Source organism: Vulpes vulpes, chromosome 8 (genome assembly GCF_048418805.1).
Source record: "Vulpes vulpes isolate BD-2025 chromosome 8, VulVul3, whole genome shotgun sequence".
NCBI lineage: Eukaryota > Metazoa > Chordata > Mammalia > Carnivora > Canidae > Vulpes > Vulpes vulpes.
Window position 1 is genome coordinate 1,815,233 of NC_132787.1, and position 20,288 is coordinate 1,835,520.

Here is a 20,288-nt window from a genome sequence, read left to right on the forward strand (position 1 = left end):
AATATTAAGAGGTTTAAAAAGGCAACAGTGGTATGGAGACTGGTTATCGCCAGTGTTGAGAAAGAGAAATAAACTTGTTTTAGGCACCAGAGACTGGAGCACTGCCCCTCCCTCCCAGAGGATGACAGACTGGGTAAGAGGAAGCAGGCCCTGGGGCAGCTGCCATTGGTGTGTGTGAAAAGGGTCTCCTCAGGTCAATCTCAGCATATTTCCCCCATCTTCCCCCAAAGTCTTTGTGCCTAGACTCCAGGTGAGGGCTATAGGATGCCACTGGGAGAAAAAAGGTGAAGACCTGCCCTTGTCCACACTGTTCAAGAGCAGTTGCTGGGAAAGTGGAGGGCTGGGTAGACAAAGCCCATTCCCCTGTGGAGAAGGCACAGTGTAATTCCTGAAGGTGAGATGGAGGAAAACACACACCCCAGGAGAGGTATCAATGGAGTCCTCACCACCTGCAGTTTAACCCCATTTGTTACACTTTTTTTTTTTTTTTTTTTTTTGATACTGAAAGGAGTTGAGGGACAGATCACCACACCTCTTCTCACTTAAAAGGGACAAGGAAGGCTGGGACTGTTTGACAACAAGGAAAGAGGAAAAGGGGACAATGTACTCATTTCTCTCAAATGAATGTGGTAGAGGAAATCTTTCTGGGTTTGGGGAAGTCAAACTGGAAAGATCTAGGGGAGGAATGAAGCTAGGGAACCCCCCCCTCCCCCCTTTTTTCCTTTCCTAGCCTTCACTCTAAGGCAAGTGAGCCAAACTGGGAAGAGGGAGTAGGAATTTAAGCTTAAGGCTGCTTAATATCCTCCTGGGGGCTGGTGTTTAGGGAAGGCAGACAAAGAAAAGAAACAGGTCAACCTCAAAGCTGGTCTGCTCATCCTCCTAGAAGAGGTCTGTACCCCAGGAGGAGAGCCAAGAGAGGCACCAGAGAGAACACAGGCTCCAAAACAAAAGTAATAACCTGCCCATGTTTTATCAGCAGTTTCAAAAGCAATGCTTTCCGGGATTGGAGGAGTGCCATATCCTCCTCTCTTTCCCCAAAACTACTGCTGCCACCTTTCATCCTTGCATATAAGTTACTGGCTCTCTTCTAAGGGAGATGAAACTCTGAGATTTCACATTTCTCTTCCCCACCCCAAGAGGCTACCCAGCTTTGAATAGGGGGAAGGAGAGCTATGCTAAGGGTCCCTCACTTGAGGCAGCTAGACTATCCACATTTCCTTGGTACCGGGATCTCCAAAAATTGTTTGCTTTGATCCCAAGGTCCAAAAGGCATCAGGGTACTTAAAATTGAATGAAAACTCTAAGCGAGTAGCACCAGGGCTCCCCCAAAGCATAACAGGGGCCTGATTAATACCCCCAGAAGAACCCCTCACAAAGTATATAAATTTATTGCGTCCTAGCAAAGATCTGCAGCTTCCAGTATTCACACATTGTGAAGATATTAACAATACAAAATATATTCTGAAAGTCAAACATCTGCAGTTCATAGTGCTTTCTCAGATTTGTTAAAAAAATACAATGCTTAGTTTCCTATATAGGATATACAAAAGCAAAAAATATATATATATATGTATATAGTAGAAATAAATCAATCAGCCATAGTAATTTACAGCTTTTGTCTCTAACCCTCCCCCAATCATAATCTTTACCCCACACTTCAGTCTATACTTTCTGGGATCAAGGGTTCTATTTATTCTGAATCAGGCTGAGAAATATCCATTAAATTGCATTCTGCATAGCACCCACAAACAGGGTGCCAGCTGGGAGGTCCCTGAAGGAAGATGGTGTGGGTTGTTACTGCTCTGGGTTAAAAGTGAGACAGTCAAATGGCACGCAGATGAATGTGAATAGGCAACCTGAAAGGGCAAGGGAATGAGAGCTTTAATATTACCACTCCTCTGGGCATCCCCTGCCCCACAGGTTTGGTCATTTAAAAAATTTAAATAAAAAAGCAACTCATGAAAAAAATGTTAGAATCAATATGCCTGTCAGTTACATTAATTTCTGCTGGCCAAAATGTTCAGGGAAAGGGATTTTCAGCAATAAGCTCATGACTCAGGGAATGTAGGCTCCTAACTCCCTGTGGAAAAGACTGAGTGGCTCACTGCTGCTGGGAGACAAGAGCAGAAGCTGCTTCAGTTTGGGGGCCAAACAAGATACTGGATCTGGAGCTTCCTTGGTGATAAGGAAAGAGGGTAAGTGGAAAGAACGGATTATGAATTCACTTATAGCAATGTTAATGAAGGGTCGAGGGTAAACCAGCATTCCAACCTAGACAAAATCATCATGAGATAACCTTCTAAACACCTGTAGTCCTCAGCATCATTAAGCTGGTTTATATCAAATAATTTCATACTGGGGAAGATTCCATTCCTTGAAATTCTCTAGCAAAATACTACACACTATGGTGAGTTATCCTGCCCCTTTCTTCCAAAAGATGCCTACATGTACATGATTACAGACATAAAATAACAGGTTCTGAGTTCTGCCTTTCAGTGGGAATAAAGGGTGTGTGATAAGTGGCTGGGCATGGATGATTTTTACTTCAATATTAATTTGATCTGGGGAAAGTTCCTCAAAATAGTTCCTGAGCGTGTTAAAGTCTGCAGAGAAAGGACCAAATGGAGCGAACTACTGTTTAGAATATTAAGTTATTGTATTTCAGGATAAACAACAACACAAACTTACCCAGACCCTAATTTGGATAGATTTGATATAAAATATATAGTAGAATTATAGTATCATCTATTTGTAGTCAAGGTAAAAAGACTTATGAAAGAAACTAGGACTCTGGTATAGTTCTGGATGTTGGTTTCACTTTCAAACAAAAATAGTTTCTTCTTCAAAAGTGCAGTAGAATATCCCCCATCATTAACTGTAACTAATTTAGCATAAGCAAAGAAATGACCTCAGGAACATACCCAGGTTTAAAGACAGATTTCTAGGTAATGGGCCTGAAAGGCATTTTGAGCTGAATTTGATTTATTTTCCAACAATTTCAAATATAATTTCTCATCTGTGTGTAGATATATACAGGCACAAACACACACTCACACACAGTCATACACAAACACTTCATTTTCTATCAGATCAGGGCAATTTTTTATTGCAGGTCTCTTTTTAGTATAGGCTAACAGAAAACCTATCCCCAACCTAACAGGTTACACACATACACACAGCCATTTCCACACTTCCTCACAGTGAAAAGCTCTCTGACAAGATACCAGAAGGTCAAGAGAGACAACGTTTTAATGGCTGGGCCTTGAGGACAACTCTGGTTGCATTTAAATCTCAGTGCCAAATGCACTAAGAGTTCCCTGCCGCTATAATTTTTGGATCAGTCTCTTCAGGAATCAGGCCATGGAGAAAGCAGGATGGTGTCTCCCGATCTCTCCTATAAACCACAGTGGTAAGACAAGATTTCTTTTTGTTCTGGGCTATCACTCCCATGATCGTGTGCTTCCTTTTCCCTCAGGAACCACCCAAGGAAGAGTTAAGGGAAAAGATCAAAGAACCTCTGCCTTGCCACTAGTACATGCTCTGGAGTTCTGCGGAATGGAAACCCGAACAGATTCGTTGGCTGATGCTCCTTAATAACATGAGAAAGAAACTACTGGGGATGTTCAAAAGAGGAAGTGCATTTCCTTTCAGAATGTGACCTCAGAAACCCATACACCAAAGCTCAGAACTACTTTGGAAGACAGCTGTACAAATGTCCAAATACTCTACTAACTCCTGAACTGGACTACTCTGAGTCACTTCCACTTCTGAGCACATCATTTTCCTATTGAAAGCCCCTAGCTTTTACTTGACCATTTTTGACAATTTATACAAACTGATCCCAGATTATATAACCTTTAAAGGGTCTTTTGTACAATTCCATAGAAAGACTTCTGACTCTTGATGCTTAGAGCAGCTAATGAGGAGAGGTGCCTTGGACTCTCCAGCGCCAAGAGGGTGCCTGCGTCAGTAGTATTTTGAACACTCTCTCCACAGCTAACTCAAGCATCAGCCTGGGCTTCAAGGCTCTCTCCACTCTGCTGCTAGGACCAAGGACCTTAAAAGATTGACAGAAGTGCCTCATCCAGGGATCATTATCAAAACCAAAACATGAAGTGATCAGGTGAGAGAAAGGGAGACAGAAAGGTTGAGTCAAGAAAAGAGTACAAGAAGCTGATCCCAAATAAAAAGACAAAATTAAGAAAAAACATTATGTATGTATATATAAACTAAAAGCAGAGCATATGAACGCTTAATCTGGTGGGAAGCCAAGACAACATCTATAGAAAAGCTTGATGTGTCACAACAAGGCTCAGCCATAGGGAAATAAGGCAATATAAAAAAATGACCAAGGTATTTTTGGTCACAGAATGGTCTCCTTCCTCCTCCCAGCCAACCCCTGCAAATGCATCTCTATATATCTTTTATATATATATATATATATATATATAATATAGAATCTGTTTTTTTTTTTGTTAAAAAGTATTTCAATGATCATATATATTTATCAAGGCATGATGGCTTTAGGAAAGGGGGGGATCCATCATGGGGGAGCTGAGAAGGGAAATGCAAGAAGGGAAGGCTGGGGAAAGAAGTGTAAGAAACTGTGTGGGGTCAAATAAATGCTCATAAAGGGTGGCACCAACAGAATTTTCAATAACGTTTCTCACTTCAGGAGGTACTGATGATAATAGATGGGTGCCAGGACCCCATCTCTTGTATCCCTCCCCCAATTCTTCCCACCACCATGCATTTTAATGCCTCATGGCTCTCTCTCCCACATGTCTCTTGGACCCATGCTACCTTGTATCCCAGGGTTGATGGGTATGGCCCATATGTCTCTGGCCCCGGGTGCCTGATCTCAGAAGCCATTGCCACTGATATTAATGGACTGCAGATCTGCCACCTGCATGACGTTGATGCCACTGTTGGCAAGACGGGCAATACCCTCTGGACAGATGGCCTCCATGGCTACCATATTGGTGGTAATAAGGGCTGAAGGGGTAGCAGTGCCGCTGCCTTCTGAACCTGCCCCACTGTCCAGGGGCAAAGTGCCCACACTCAGGGATACACCTGGGCCTCCCTTCTTATTCTGGTGGGTCTTGATATGCTTTGACAGGTGGTCACTCCTCATGAAGCGCTTGGGACACTCAGGGCAGGCAAATTTCTTCTCACCTTGGTAAAAGAAGAGAAAGAAGACAAGAAATGAACATCTTAGGAAGTAGGGTTACCTTGTCCAATTTACTGCTTTCAAACTATATGGGACAGAATATTAGTCTTAGAAGGTATTAAAAACAAGAAAAATCTGGTATCTTTTTCTTTTTGAGAGAGTGGGGGCAGAAAAATAGGTAAAGGTCAAAGAGTACCAGAAAGGAAGGACTACAGTAGAAAAGTAAGGTAGGACCGAGAAGAATAATGGGGCCATGGTCCTCCTTTAAAATCCCACTGAACACCTAGCTCCTTCCTTCTGAAAGGTTTTCCAGATAAACTCCAATTCGAATCATTTATGTTCCATATATTCACTTTCAAACTTAATTTGCTCAGAAATTTAATTATTTCATAGATATATTTTGTGTCTTTTTATGCTATTTCTTTCCTCCCAGGGCTCCTTCTCACCTGTATGTGTGCGTTTGTGTCTTTGTAGTTCATCCGAACGTGTAAAGCGTTTCCCACAGTATGACCAGGTACACATGAATGGCCTCTCGCCTGTATGCCAACGCAAGTGTGCCCGTAGGTGTGAGGTCTTGCCATACACTTTGCCACACCCTTGGATGTGGCAAATGTGCTGTTTCTTTTTGCCGGGATCCCCAGAGCCTCTGAAAATAAGAGCACAACTATTCATAATGCATTCTAGAGACAAGAATTAAAGAACCCCAAAGTGTTAACATTTATTTCCTGACCCACTCAAAACCAACCCAAATTTCTATTTAAAAACAAACACTTCTCTTGGGGCACCTGGTGGGCTCAGTCAATAGAGCATGCAATTCTTAATCTTGTTGTCATGAGTTCAAGCCCCATGTTGGGGGTGGAGGGACAGAGGGAAGGAGGGAGGGCAGGCTTCTCTTTAGTACCAAAATATCAATCTTTAGGGGTGCCTGGGTGGCTCAGTCAGTTAAGCATCTGATTCTTGATTTAGGCTCAGGTCATGATCTTCGGGTCATGTGACTGAGTCCCATGCTGGGCTCTGCGCTCAGCATGGAATATGCTTGAAATTCTCTCTCTCCCTCAACCTTTCCCCTACCCCTGCTCGTACCCTCTAAATAAATAAATAAAACAGATAAATCTTTAGTTGATTCTGATTCTTAATACCCCAAATTCAAGTTTTAAATTTGTTCTCTACTGGATATTTACTATTTCCTGTTTTTCTATTCCTTAATCAATTCTGATGTTTGATGTGTGAAGAGATAATTGCTCTCCGATGACTTGTGAAGTCTGTGAGGCTTCTTGTATTTTTCACAAAGTTTGTCTTAATACAAGCATTTCCTTCCTCCCTCCCTCCCTTCTTTTCCTTTTCTTCTTTCTTCCTTTCTTTTTTCTCTTAAGATTTTATTTATTCATTCATGAGAGACACAAAGAGGGGCAGAGACTCAGGCAGAGGGAAAAGCAGGGAGCCAGATGTAGGACTTGATCCCAGGACCCTAGGATCATGACCTGAGCCAAAGGCAGACGCTCAACTAATGAGCCACCCAGGTGCCCCCAAGCATGTTCTTTTTCTTTTTTTTCTTCAAGATTTTATTTATCTATTCATGAGAGACACAGAGAGTGAGTCAGAGACACAGGCAAAGGGAGAAGCAGACTCCCTGCAGGGAGCCTGATGATTTGGGACTCGATCCCAAGACCCCAGGATCATGACCTGAGCCAAAGGCGGATGCTTCAACCAGTGACCCACCCAGGTGCCCCAAAACAAGCATTTTCTATGAGAACTGTGAATATGGTGCTATTTTTGGCTGAGAGCTTATTTAAGGAACAAAAGATCTTGCCACCTGAACACCTCATGGAGAACTTTAAAGAAAATATAATGGTTTACAACTATGAACTTATTTTCTAAAATAAAGGTCAAGAGCCAAATGGTAAATATTAAAAGCTGAAAAGCCAGAGCACTATCAGGGACTTCAGTGGAAGAGAAAGATGGGCTAGATAAAAGTTAAAAGAGGAGAATAAAAACCCTAACTAATTTAAGGTAGGGGAGAAAAAAAAAAAAAAAATATATATATATATATATATAAAACAATATATATAGTTCCCCCCTATATAAAGAAATCCCTAAGCTCCTCTCAGAAATCAGTTCTGAAATGTTTTTGCCAAACCAATTTGTTCCATGTGTGATCCATTAGTGGGTATTGGGGAGATTTCCAAGAGGGACTTTTCTTGAGTTTTAACAGCAGAGAAAAAAAACCATAACGGAAATGAAATCACATTTAGGGGGAAATCAAAGTTTCCTTTGAAAATTTAAATCCACTTTAAATTTTTTTTTTTTAAAGATTTTATTATTTTTAAGTAATCTCTACACCCAACATGGGGCTTAAACTTACAACCCCAAGATTGGGAGTCACATGCTCCACTGAGTCAGGTACCCCTCAGTGTTTCTGATTCAGATTTTTTTCTGTAATGTAGGGTTAACCTATAAGGAACTTAAATTATATTTGGTTTTGGTGCTTTTCTTTTTGTACTTATTTCTGTTGAGACAAAACTTAGATTTTTTTCCAAAGGCATTAAAAAATCTGTATGACTTTCTATATTCTCTTTCAAAAGCAGTGAGTTGAAGAAAAACAAACTTGGAACTCTTCAGAGATAATACTAAATAAAACCAAATATTCTACTAATGAGAAATATTTGTCAGAACTTTGTTCTACATGACACATTAGATTCCATGATGGAAGAATTTTCTATCTGGAGTAAGCATGTCTATTTTGAGGGAACATAAACTCTGAAAACCCTTATAATTCTCAAACAGCCACTGTAAAAAAAAAAAAATTACAGTAGGTATGTTTCTTTTTCTTTGCAAGACTATTTTACAAGCAATGTTGTTAAAACCATCTCAAAACAGACATATGGTAATAATCATTTGACCACTGGCTCCATCTGATTACCTTATCTCTGGAGAAGGCAGGCACCTATTAAGGCCCAAGGATTTAGAGTAGATGAAAGGATCAGAGCTGGAAACAAAATCCTAATATAACCCAATCAAGTGTACTGTACTATCTCTGGTCCCTTTGCAACACTGCCAAGTCTTAAATGTTTAAAAAAAAAAAAAAAAATCAACCCTCTTCTGCTTACCTCCAAATCCATTAATTTTTCTCCTTTGTACTCTTAAAACTGGCTTGGTAAGAAACAACTTACCTTCCTTCACTGTCTTTACAGTAGGGGCAGGTGCATGCTTCCCGCCTGGTCCTCCGACCAGCTTGGGGCTGGGGATCTGGGCTGTTTTCCCCTTCTTCTCCACCTGCTGTGTCATCATGTATTCCATCACCACCAGCTCCATGAAGGCCAAGCTGAGCTCCATGATCACCTTAAATTAAGAGAGTAAAAGAAAGAGTCAAGGTGGGAAGTAGAGGAGGTCATCAAGTTGTGGTCACTTCAGTGATACTTTACATTTACAGCACCATTTCTTCATAGCTTTGAAGCCATATTTACTGATACTGCTATCCATTCTTAAAAATCTCAGGAACCATCACTGAAAATACAAAGAGTTAATAAATATGTAAAAATATGGTCAATCTCATTTAAATTTTATTTTAAAAAAATAAATTTTATTTTTTTGAAGGGGGGCAGAGTGAGAGAGAAACTCTTAAGCAGGCTCCAAGCCCAGCACAGAGCCCAATGCTATGCTCAATCTCACACCCCTGGGATCATGACCTGAGCTAAAATCAAGAGTCAAACACTTAACCAACTAAGCAACCCGGGCGCCTCTAATTTTTTTCTTTTTTTTTTTTTTTAAAGATTTTCTCTTTAAGTAATCTCTATACCCAGCGTGGGCCTCAAACTTATAACCCTGAGATCAAGAGTCATATGCTCTTCCAATTGAGCCAGCCAGGTACCCCATTCTCATTTAATTTTTATTTTTTTAAAAGATTTACTTATTTATTTATGATTGACATAGAGAGAGACAGAGAGGTGCAGAGACACAGGAGGAGGGAGAAGCAGGCTCCATGCCGGGAGCCCGACGTGGGACTCGATCCTGGAACTCCTGGATCGTGCCCTGGGCCAAAGACAGGCGCCAAACCGCTGAGCCACCCAGGGATCCCTCATTTAATTTTTAAAATGCAACTCTTTATAGGGAACTTTTGTAATTTTTCACCTATCAGATCACAAAAAGTTAAATAAAAAACCCCACGAAAAGTCAAAACAAAAAAAAAATTTAAAAAAAAAGGAAAAGAAAAGCCAAAACTCTAATAGTACATAGCATTAGCAAGGGCATGGAGAAATAGGCATTTTTATATATAGGTGGTGATAAATCAGCACAACATTTTGAAGTCCAATTTGGCAGTATTTTATTTTTTTCAAAGATTTCATCCAATTATTCATGAGAGACACAGAGAGAGAGAGAGAGGCAGAGACACAGGCAGAAGGAGAAGCAAGCTCCATGCAGGGAACCTGACGTGGGACTCGATCCTGGGTCTCCAGGATCAGGCTCCGGGCTGAAGGTGGCGCTAAACTGTTGAGCCACCCAGGCTGCCCATGGCAATTTAGGGGCAGCCAGCTCAGTTGGTGGAGCACATGACTCTTGATCTCAAGGTCGTGATCTCAAGCCCCATGCTGGGCACAGAGCTTACTTAAAAAAATAAAATTACATTAAAATTTAAACATATATCTTCAAAGTAATTCCACTGTGAATCAACAATATCCTATGGATATACTCATGAATATACAAAATTAAGTGACAATAATATTTTCTATTGCTTTATAACAAAAAACTAGCAACAAATGGTACACATCAGAGTAGTTAAGTAAATTATGATGAACTTATGCAACAGAATACTATACACCCACAAAAAAAGAATGAGATAAAGTTACATACTGTTACGGAGTGGCCAACAAATCTATTCTTTACTCCCAGTGCCAAAATACTATAGAGCCAACCAAATAGAAAGGACTAAAAATAACACTAATTCCAAACTAGAAACAATTGAAACTTCAGAGGTAAAACTTCCAGAAATGAGCAAAAAATTGTACCAAACATTCAGCAGAGGATAGTACATTTATATTATCAATTTTGACACAATGAACAGAGGAAGGAACTGAGGTCAAAGTTAATTCCGTACAGCCAGCTATATATCCCAGGGAGGTTTTGATTTCAGACTAGATGATTTTCACAATGCTAGAAAAACAAAGAAAATATCAAGCATACATTCTGTCACTTGATATCATTTACTTTTAAAGATAAAATCTGTATAAAATCACTATAATTGGGACGCCTGGGTGGCTCAGCGGTTGAGCATCTGCCTTTGGCTCAGGGTGTGATCCTGGTGTCCTGGGATCGAGTCCCACATCGGGCTCCCTGCATGGAGCCTGCTTCTTCCTCTGCCTATATCTCTGCCTTGTGCTCTCTCTCTGTGTCTCTCATGAATAAATAAATAAAACCTTTAAAAAAAATCACTATAATTTCTGTTCTTGTTAAAATAGATAAATGCTACAAAGCTCTAGGTCAGTGTTCTTCAAACTTTCTAAACTTGTAACACTCAGTAAAATATATATTTGACCTGTGACCTAGTACATGGATACATAATTGAAACAAAAGTTTCACAAAGAATGCTTACCCTTTATAAATAAGGGTATTCTGAAATTTGCTGGGCTCTATTTAATTTTTTTTCCTTAAATCTGGTCATGACCCAGTATACTGATCTTATGAAGTACTAATAGGTCACACTTAACATTTTCAAACACTTCTCTAGGTCGGTGAACAGACTTTTTAAAGATTTTATTTATTAAGATTTATCATGAGACACAAAGAGAGAGGCAGAGACACAGGCAAAGGGAGAAGCAGGCTCCATGCAGGTAGCCTGATGCAGGACTCGATCCTGGGAGCCTGGGATCACGACCTGAGCCGAAGGCAGACGCTCAACTGCTGAGCCACTCAAGTGCCCCAGAAGTAATGTTTTAAAGGAATAGATAACATATCCTCAAGTTTTCAAAGCATCTACTAAACAATAAGTATTCACCTATGAAAGTATCTTGTAAAAAAGTCAATGACTCTATCCATACTTAAGATTTCTGTAAGTGGAGATCCTAAATTGGTCTGCTTTGTTTTTATCTGTTGTATAAAGGAACAAACAGTATCTACAAATCTCAGCTCTTGGTTTTAATTCTGTACCTAATCTCCACTCTACTCAGTGCATCAACATAATTCTGAGTTACTATACCTAATAATAAGCTCTCTTCATGATTTCCTTCTCATTCTACCACTTTTTTTTAAGATTTTTTATTTATTCATGAGAGACACAGAGAGAGAGAGAGAGAGAGAGAGAGAGAGAGAGAGAGAGAGAGGCAGAGACACAGGCAGAGGGAGAAGCAGGTCCCATGCAGGGAGCCCGATGTGGGACTCATCCCAGGTCTCCAGGATCACACCCCGGCCTGCAGGCGGCACTAAACTGCTGGGCCACCAGGGCTGCCCTCACTCTGCCACTTTTAAAAAAGATTTACTTGAGAGAAGGAAAGAGAGTGGGAGGGGCAGAGGGGCAGAGGGGCAGAGGGACAGCTTTTTGTTTTTTAAAAGCTTTTTGTTTTTTTATTTGTTTGACACAGAGAGAGAGAGAGAGAGAGAGAGAGAGAGAGAGCGCACGCACAAGCTGGAGGAGAAGCACAGGGAGAGAAAGCAGCAGAATCCCAGCTGAGCAAGGAGCCAGACACTGTGAAGCTGAATCCCAGGACCCTAGGATCATGACCTGAGCCGAAGGCAGGCATTTAACAGATTAAGCCACCCTGGTGCCCCAGAGGGAGAGTCTTAAGCAGACTCCCTGCTGAGTGTGGAGCCCTACATGGGGCTCAATCTCAGGACCCTGAGATCATGACCCAAGTGGAAACCAAGATTCCAATGCTTAATCAACTGCACCACCCAGGTGCCCCTCACTCTACCACTTCCAAGCACCAGCCAATGGCATTAAAATATATTGGAAAATAAATAAATAAATAAATAAATAAATAAATAAATAAATAAATAAATAAATAGGAATGTTTCAAGATTTTCATGATATTGGCAGAGCTAAACTAGAAGGATGGGAGTACAGGGTTAAGAACAGGTTTTGGAGTAGGACAGATGTAGATAGGAGTCCCTGCAACAGTCATTTGATTAGCTTTCTGACAGGGAGCCAGTTGAAACTTCTCTAGTTATCAGTTTCTCCCTTAGTAAAAACCAGGATGAAATTTTACTCATCTCATAAAATTACTGTGAAAAACAAATGAAGTAATACATAAGGTGCTTAGCATAGTATCTGTCATAACATTTAACACACTACAGCCAATATTATTAGGAAATTATCTTGTGGGCAAACCATAATGAGAAATCATGGAATAAGATATACACTGCTATTTTAATCAATGCCTTAAAAACCATATGTGAAACTGAGTGGAAGCTCCCCATAATGGGGATGGATAATTTCTCCTCTTGAAATTGAAATAAGCCCAAAAAAGCTCAACAGGTAAGCAGAATGCTATTAATATCACCAGTGGTTACCTATCAAAAATTAACTTCAGAAGGGAAATTTATGAAACTGTAGATCCAGCTATCTACAATAGGTTTCAGAAACAAAGTAAAAACATGGTCCATACAATCAAATTATCTTTGATGTACTTTACAAACTACCCTTGCTCCATTAAAATCAAAGAAGCAATTTATTGAACCCCAAAGTTCCCCCGTCCCAATCAATTGGAAAGAAGCAAATTTTTCTCCATTTTATTGAAACATAAGTGTAGGGACACCTGGGTGGCTCAGCGGGGTTGAGTGTCTGCCTTTGGCTCAGGGCTGATCCCAGAGTTCTGGGACCAAGTCCTGCATTGGGCTCCCCACAGGGAGCCTGCTTCTCCCTCTGCCGGTGTCTCTGCCTCTCTCTCTGTCTCTCATGAATGAATACATAAAATCTTTTTTTTTTAATAAATAAAATCTTAAAAAAAGGAAGAGAAACCTAAGTGTAATATTCAGGATATGGCATGAGTCAGTAAAAAGTGAAACAAAGAAATACTTAGATATTAGGACACTGTAAAACCTTATCTCTAAGCCTCTTTCAAATTCTTACAAAATGGACAGTTAAAACTAGTATCTTCCTCAACCCCTAATATGCTTTCAAAGGATTTTTTTTAAATACGAAAACTGGAAATGGGGTTAATTAAATAAAAGGAGTTTCATTTAATAAAATGAGGGATGAATTGCCAACAAAGCATCAACATCAGACCAGAATCTGTTTCCAGCCTCTTTTAATAACAGTTTTAGAAAAAGAACAGTTTTATCTTAAAATGTGGCATTGGTTAAGCAATGAAATAAATTAAAGATTTTCCTTTCCATGATGAAAATAACAAGTAAACCAAAGGCACACTTTAATGACAGTCTCACCCAGCCCAGTGGTTGCCTCTAGCCATCAGTTATAGAAATAGCTATGGTAGTTAACACACTTTTTCAGTTTCTTCAAAGGGAAGACGTGTGCTGAAGTCATGAACTTTTAAGACCACCATGATAAATCAAATATACTATTCTCTGAGAAAAAACGTGGGCAATACTAAAATAAGACGAAATGAAAAACTCTTCAAGAATTTTCTTTTTTTTTTTTTCTTCAAGAATTTTCAAAAGGGTAGTTCTCATACACTCCTCTATTCATCTGGTCTCTGGAATGATTTTGAGAACACCATGTTCGTTCTTTATTTTATTTTAAGATTTTATTTATTCATTAGAGACAGACAGACAGAGAGAGAGAGAGAGAGAGAGAGGCAGAGACACAAGCAGAGAGAGAAGCAGGCTCCATGCAGGGAGCCCGATGTGGGACTCAATCCTGGGACTCCAGGATCACACCCTGAGCCCAAGGCAAATGCTCAACCCCTGAGCCACCCAGGTGTCCTGCAGTCATTCCTTTTTGTATCAATATGATCTCAGGATTTAAACTTATTTGATATTTCAATCCATTGTAATTATTGTTCTTCTGATGTTTAAACTATCCTACACTTGGTCACAGAAATTTATCAAGTTGGGGGTGGGTGGGGGGATAGGGAAGAAAAAAAGAAAAAAAAAAAAAGAAATTTATCAAGTTGTCTCCTGTGTCCTTTGACAAAATATCCCACATTTAATATTAATTTCCTATTCTAGATCTAAAATCAGCTATTTCTTCAAGTATTCCTAATAGCCCTAGTTTCTTTTAACAGAAATTAGTATTTAGAAACCATAGTCTGGTTCTCTAGTTATTTTGGTTATTTGAAGCTCTAGTAGATTCCATACAAAAGAGATCATATGAACACTACTTCTTGAATTCTTACATGTTTACTGATATAGGGCGCCTGAGTGGCCCAGTCGCTTAAGTGTCAACTCTTAGTTTCAGCTCAGGTCATGATCTTGGGGTTGTAAGACTGCTCAATATTTTCTCTCTCCCTCTGTCCTTCCTCCTACTTTTGTGTGCTGTCTCTCCCACAAATAAATAAGTCTTTAATAAACGGTCTGTGGTTCTTATACTTAGGGGTCTACTTGTCTGGATATAAAATTCTTGGTTCACGTTTTATTTCCTTGATTTTCCTAAATGTTCATCAATTGCATTCTGACACTACACATGCTGTCAAAAAATGACAGGGGGCACCTGACAGGGGGCACCTGAGTGGCTTAGTCAGTTAAGCAGCTCATTTTTGATTTCAGTTCAGGTCATGATCTCAGGGTCCTGGGATCAAGCCCCACATTCTCCCTCATCCTCGGGCTCCATGCTCAGCAGGGAGTCTGCTTGCTTCTCTCTCTGCCTATGCCCCTCTCCCCCTACTCCCTAATAAAATAAATCTTTTTTTAAAAGATTTTATTTATTTATTCATGAGAGACAGAGAGAGAGAGAGAGAGAGAGAGAGAGAGGCAGAGACACAGGCAGAGGGAGAAGCAGGCTCCATGCAGGGAGCCTGACATGGGACTCGATCCCAGGTCTCCAGGATCACATCCTGGGTCGAAGGCAGGCGCTAAACTGCTGAGCCACCCAGGGATCCCTAATAAAATAAATCTTAAAAAAAAAAAAAAAAAAGGTCTAGTGGCAATCCATTTTCTTTCTTTTTTAAGTGATTAGATTTTTTTATTATTTTTTATTATTATTATTATTTTTTAATGTATTTATGATAGTCACAGAGAGAGAGAGAGAGAGAGGCAGAGACACAGGCAGAGGGAGAAGCAGGCTCCATGCACCGGGAGCCCCAGGTGGGATTTGATCCCGGGTCTCCAGGATCGCGCCCTGGGCCAAAGGCAGGCGCCAAACCGCTGCGCCACCCAGGGATCCCTTTTTTTTTTTTTAAACTAGGATACACAAATGGTTTGTTTTGCCCTTAAAAGTCTATCAGTTTTACTAAACTATGTCTCCCTGTTGGCCATTCTGGGTCAATTTCCCCAGACACATTTTCACAAAGTTTTCTTTCTGTCCCATGGCTTTGATTGTTTTCTTCCTTGGAGACTTTGTTCATATGAATGTCAGTTTTTCTTTGCCTACTATTATTATTTTTAAGATCTTATTTATGTATTTGAGAGCGATAGCACAAGTTGAGGGGCTCCATCCCAGAACCCTGGGATCATGACCCGAGCCAAAGGCAGATCCTTAACTGGCTGAGCCACCCAGGTGCCCCTCTTTGCCTTCTATTATAGTATTTTTTTCTCAATCCCTTTTACCTCTTCTTTTGATTTTTAAAAGCTACTCTACCTCATTTAAAAAATTGTTTTACTTTCTATTTTACTGAGTTATTACCTGTTAGGCTTCTTCACTTATGTGTTCCTTTTAGTTTCACCTTTATTTCTGAAATGATTTTTTCCCTTAATTCTAATTTTTTCCTGAGGTCTGTCACTTCTCTCTTCAAATTCTCCTTTTCTGCAATCACCTCATTTCTGAGATTCTTCTAATTTGAATTAATTAATTAAATAATTAAGTAAATAAGCTCCAAGCCCAATGTTTGAAATCATGACCCCAAGAGCAAAGGTCATATGCCCTACCAACCGAGCCAGCCAGGTGCCCTGATCTTCTAATTTGAATTTAATTTTTTAAATATTTATTCGAGAGAGAAAAAGAGAGCAAGTATGTGGTAAGGGGGGGATGAGGGAAAGAAAATATCTCCAACAGACACCCTAAGCAGCAAGGAGCCCTATACAGGGCTCAATCCCACAAACCTGAGATCATGACTGGAACCCAATTCAAGAATCAGATGCCCAACCAACTGAGCCACCCAGACGATAATCTAATTTGAATTTAAAGTGTTTTATTTTGGAACACCTAGCTGGCTCAGTTGGAAGACCATGCAACTTTTTTTTTTTTTTTAAGATTTTATTCATTCATTCATCAGAGACACAGAGAGAGGCAGAGACACAGGCAGAGGGAGAAGCAGGCTCCATACAGGGAGCCCAATGTGGGACTCAATTTCAGAACACCAGGATCATGCCGTGGGCCAAAGGCAGATACTCAACTGCTGACCCACCCAGGTGTTCCAAGACCATGCAACTCTTGATTTCAGGGTCATGAGTGAGTTTAAGCCCCACAATGGGCATAATTAAATATTTAATTAAAAATTAAATAAATAATTATTTAGGTGGAGTCTTCATTCTCTATTTGTGGTTGTTTCTGTGGTATATGTATGCATGTGCATGCATTAGGCTATGGTGCTCAATAGTAGATACTATTATTTGTTCCTAGTTTTCATTCTCTTCCTCTTTCTGCCTAAAAACCACCTGTTTTTTCTCAGGTTAACATAGTGTCAGGTTACAAATATTCCCCTTCCCAAGTACCCTTGCAGGTAAGAAGTAGCCAAGTGACAAGGTATTAGCCAATCAGCTGTAAAAATTGCTGGGTAAGACTTTCAGGAAAGCTCTTTAAATGGGAACAATTAGGGCAGCCTGGGTGGCTCAGCGGTTTAGCGCTGCCTTCAGCCCAGGGCATGATCCTGGAGACCCAGGATCGAGTCCCATGTTGGGCTCCCTGCATGGAGCCTGCTTCTCCCTCTGCCTGTGTCTCTGCCCTTCTCTCTCTGTCTCTCACTAATAAATAAATAAAATCTTCAATAAATAAGTAAATGAGAACAATTAAAAGCTTGCTGCCTCCTTTATCAAGCTTCACCTTTCCTTCCTTTATCCTGTCTGGAAAGAAGTCACAATGCCCAAAGGTGGTGCACCTGCCTTGCAAGCATGGCAGCTGTCCCACACTAAGGCAAAAGTAAACATGGCCAGGGTTTCTACTGTTACCTTGAGCTGCCACATGAACTTTGGACTCACTACCTTCAGACTTCATGCTACATAAAAACAGTAAGTGCCCACACACCTGGTTAAGTTACTGTAATAGGTTTTTTGGTATATACAGTGTAATATGCATCCCCTAACTATAAAAAAAATAAATTATTTTTTTATTTATTTGAGAAAAAGAGCACATGTATGGGGGGAGGGGGGTTAGGGGGGATTTTAGGCAGGCTCTACACCCAGAGCAAAGCCTGACGTGACCTTGAAATCATGACCGGAGCTGAAATCAAGAGTTGGATGCTCAAACAACTAAGGCACCCAGGCACCCCAAAATATTTTTTAAGTAAATCATGATTATGCTGGGCCCTCAGTTTTTCTTAACTATGTAGTCTATACCTCAGTATATCCTACAAGTATTTTGTGTCACTATTTTTTGTGTGTCAAATTGGTAAGAGCCTTTAATTTTTTCTGTCCAGCTCCCAGAACTCTAAGTGGGTAAGCATCTAACAAAGAATTCTGATACTTTTATATTAAATTAGATGACATAAGAATAGAGAACAGATACCAGAAACTTATTTCTTCCTGCTCCAGAACATAAGTCTTTGCTAATTCATTAGTAATTTGTGCTTGACACAAATCCATATAACTTTGTTCTAGGGATCCCTGGGTGGCTCAGCGGTTGAGAGTCGGCCTTCGGCCCAGGGCGTCATCCTGTAGTCACAGGATCGAGTCCCACGTCAGGCTCCCTGAGTGGAGCCTGCTTCTCCCTCCACCTGTGTCTCTACCTCTCTGTCTCTCTGTGTTTCTCATGAATAAATAAAATCTTTAAAAATAAATAACTTTGTTCTAAACCTACTTTTTCCACATTAAATCTTTCCTGATTATAGAATTATTATAGCATATTATACACATATGCACACAATTTACAGGCTTTACTATAAATAAACTTCCTTTAGGCTTATCCCTATAGTGTCCCATACTATGTGGACTCCCTAAAAGTAGGCTGTAGAAATGTTTATCAATTATTTACTTTCTGTTGTTCCAGGTACTATACTAAGCTCTGAGGAGTCAAAGAAATAGTTCCTGCTCTTGAAGAGCTTGTAGTTCACTAGAAAAAAGAAAAACCTGGAGTCCCAGGATCGAGTCCCACATCAGGCTCCCCGTATGGAGCCTGCTTCTCCCTCTGCCTCTCTCTCTCTCTCTCTCTGTCTCTCATGAATAAATAAATAAAATAAAATTTAAAAAAAATTCCAATGATGTTCTGGTATTGAAAAAGGTAAATTCCCCAGCCTGGAATTTCAGAGGTTTACTTTCTAGAGACATTTACTTTCTCTGACATTTTGACCAAACTTTAAAGAATGAGTAGGAATTAGCGAGGCGAAAAACATTAGCAAGAGAACCAAGGAGAGGGAACACTAGGAACAAAGTGAAGGAATGTAAAGGAGTAGAACATGGTGTGTAGCATGACTGTGGAGTAAAGGGAGAAGATGGACGTGGAGAGATGAACTTCAAAACATGTTATCATCAGATCCAAAACAGATATTCAAATGAGACTGATTTTCTGAAGTAAATGGCAGAGAGCATGAAGAAATAAACACTTTAAAAAATATTTTATTAAAAAAATATATTTTATTAGAGAGAAGGAGAGTGAGCAAGCACAGATGGAGAGGAAAAAGCAGACTCCCCACTGAGCAGGGAGCTTGACCAAAGTCAGACACTTAACCAACTGAGGCACTCAAGTGCCCTGAGATAGGCACTTTCATACAACTCCCAGTAGCATAAGTGCACAAAAGTGTAGGGCAGGGAATCAGCATTGTTTGTATATATATAGCAAATGGTGGCACAATGCAGATCAAATCTTTAAAATGTGACTAATCTTGGGGCGCCTGGCTGGCTCAGTCAGTAAAGCATCCAACTCTTGATTTCAGGGTCATGAGTTCAAGCCCCACAATGGGTGTGGAGCCTACTTAAAACAAAACAAAACAAAGATGGGGACCTGGGTGGCACAGTTGGTTAAGCATATGACTCTGGGTTTCAGCCTAGGTTGTGATATCAGGGTTGTGAGATCGGGCTCCATGCTCAGCCCGGAGTCAGCTTAAGAATCTCTCTCCCTCTCCCCCTGCCCCTCCCATCCGTGCTCTCTCCTAAAATAAAGAAATTTTTTTTTTTAAGATTTTATTTATTTATTCATGACAGACACACACACACACAGAGGCAGAGACACAGGCAGAGGGAGAAGCAGGCTCCATGCAGAGAGCCTGATATGGGACTCAATCCTGGGTCTCCAGGATCATGCCCTAGGCTGAAGGCAGTGCTAAACCACTAGGCCACCAGGGCTGCCCAAATAAAGAAATCTTTAAAAAAAAAAAAGTGACTACTCTTTTAACCCAGTAAGTAAACGTCCAGGAATAAGGACAAGTGCCAGATACGGTATTAAGCTGCGGTGATAGTTAGAATCCTGGCTATTACAAAGGCTCTATCTTACTGGGAAGTTATAAAATGAAACTATAATAACTGCCCTACAATTTACAAAATAAAGTATTAATAACATGCTCTGATAAAAGGAGTATAAGAGGGATGCCTGGGTGGCTCAGCAGTTGAGCACCTGCCTTCAGGCCAGGGTGTGATCCCGGAGTTCCAGGATCGAATCCCACATCTGGCTCCCTGCATGGAGTCTGCTTCTCCCTCTGCCTATGTCTCTGCCTCTTTCATGAATAAATAAATAAAATCTTTTAAAAAATAAATTAAATTAAAAATTTTAAAAAGGAGTATAAGAGTTGGAAGCAGAAGTATTAGAAAAAAGTAGAATATTCTGGGCTAGCTACTCCACTCAATAATGGTGAAAGATAATGAAGGCCTAAAACAGGGTTATGAGAGATGCCTGGCTGGCTCGGTTAGTAGAGCATGTGACTCTTGA

The 20,288-nt window shown here is 40.3% G+C and overlaps 1 protein-coding gene across 2 annotated transcripts in view; it reads right to left on the bottom strand.

The window, feature by feature from the left end:
- Positions 1-1,369: 1,369 nt before the first annotated feature.
- The window catches only part of SP1 (Sp1 transcription factor), a 40,842-nt gene continuing 21,923 nt past the window's right edge, over positions 1,370-20,288 (bottom strand). For both annotated transcript variants that reach the window (XM_026000411.2, XM_026000412.2), the window contains exons 4-6: positions 8,341-8,509; positions 5,617-5,816; positions 1,370-5,175 (exon numbers count right to left, since the gene is read on the bottom strand). In XM_026000411.2, coding sequence (XP_025856196.1) covers positions 4,862-5,175; positions 5,617-5,816; positions 8,341-8,509 — 683 coding nt within the window. In that variant the 3' untranslated portion in view covers positions 1,370-4,861. The remainder of the gene's footprint in view (positions 5,176-5,616; positions 5,817-8,340; positions 8,510-20,288) is intronic.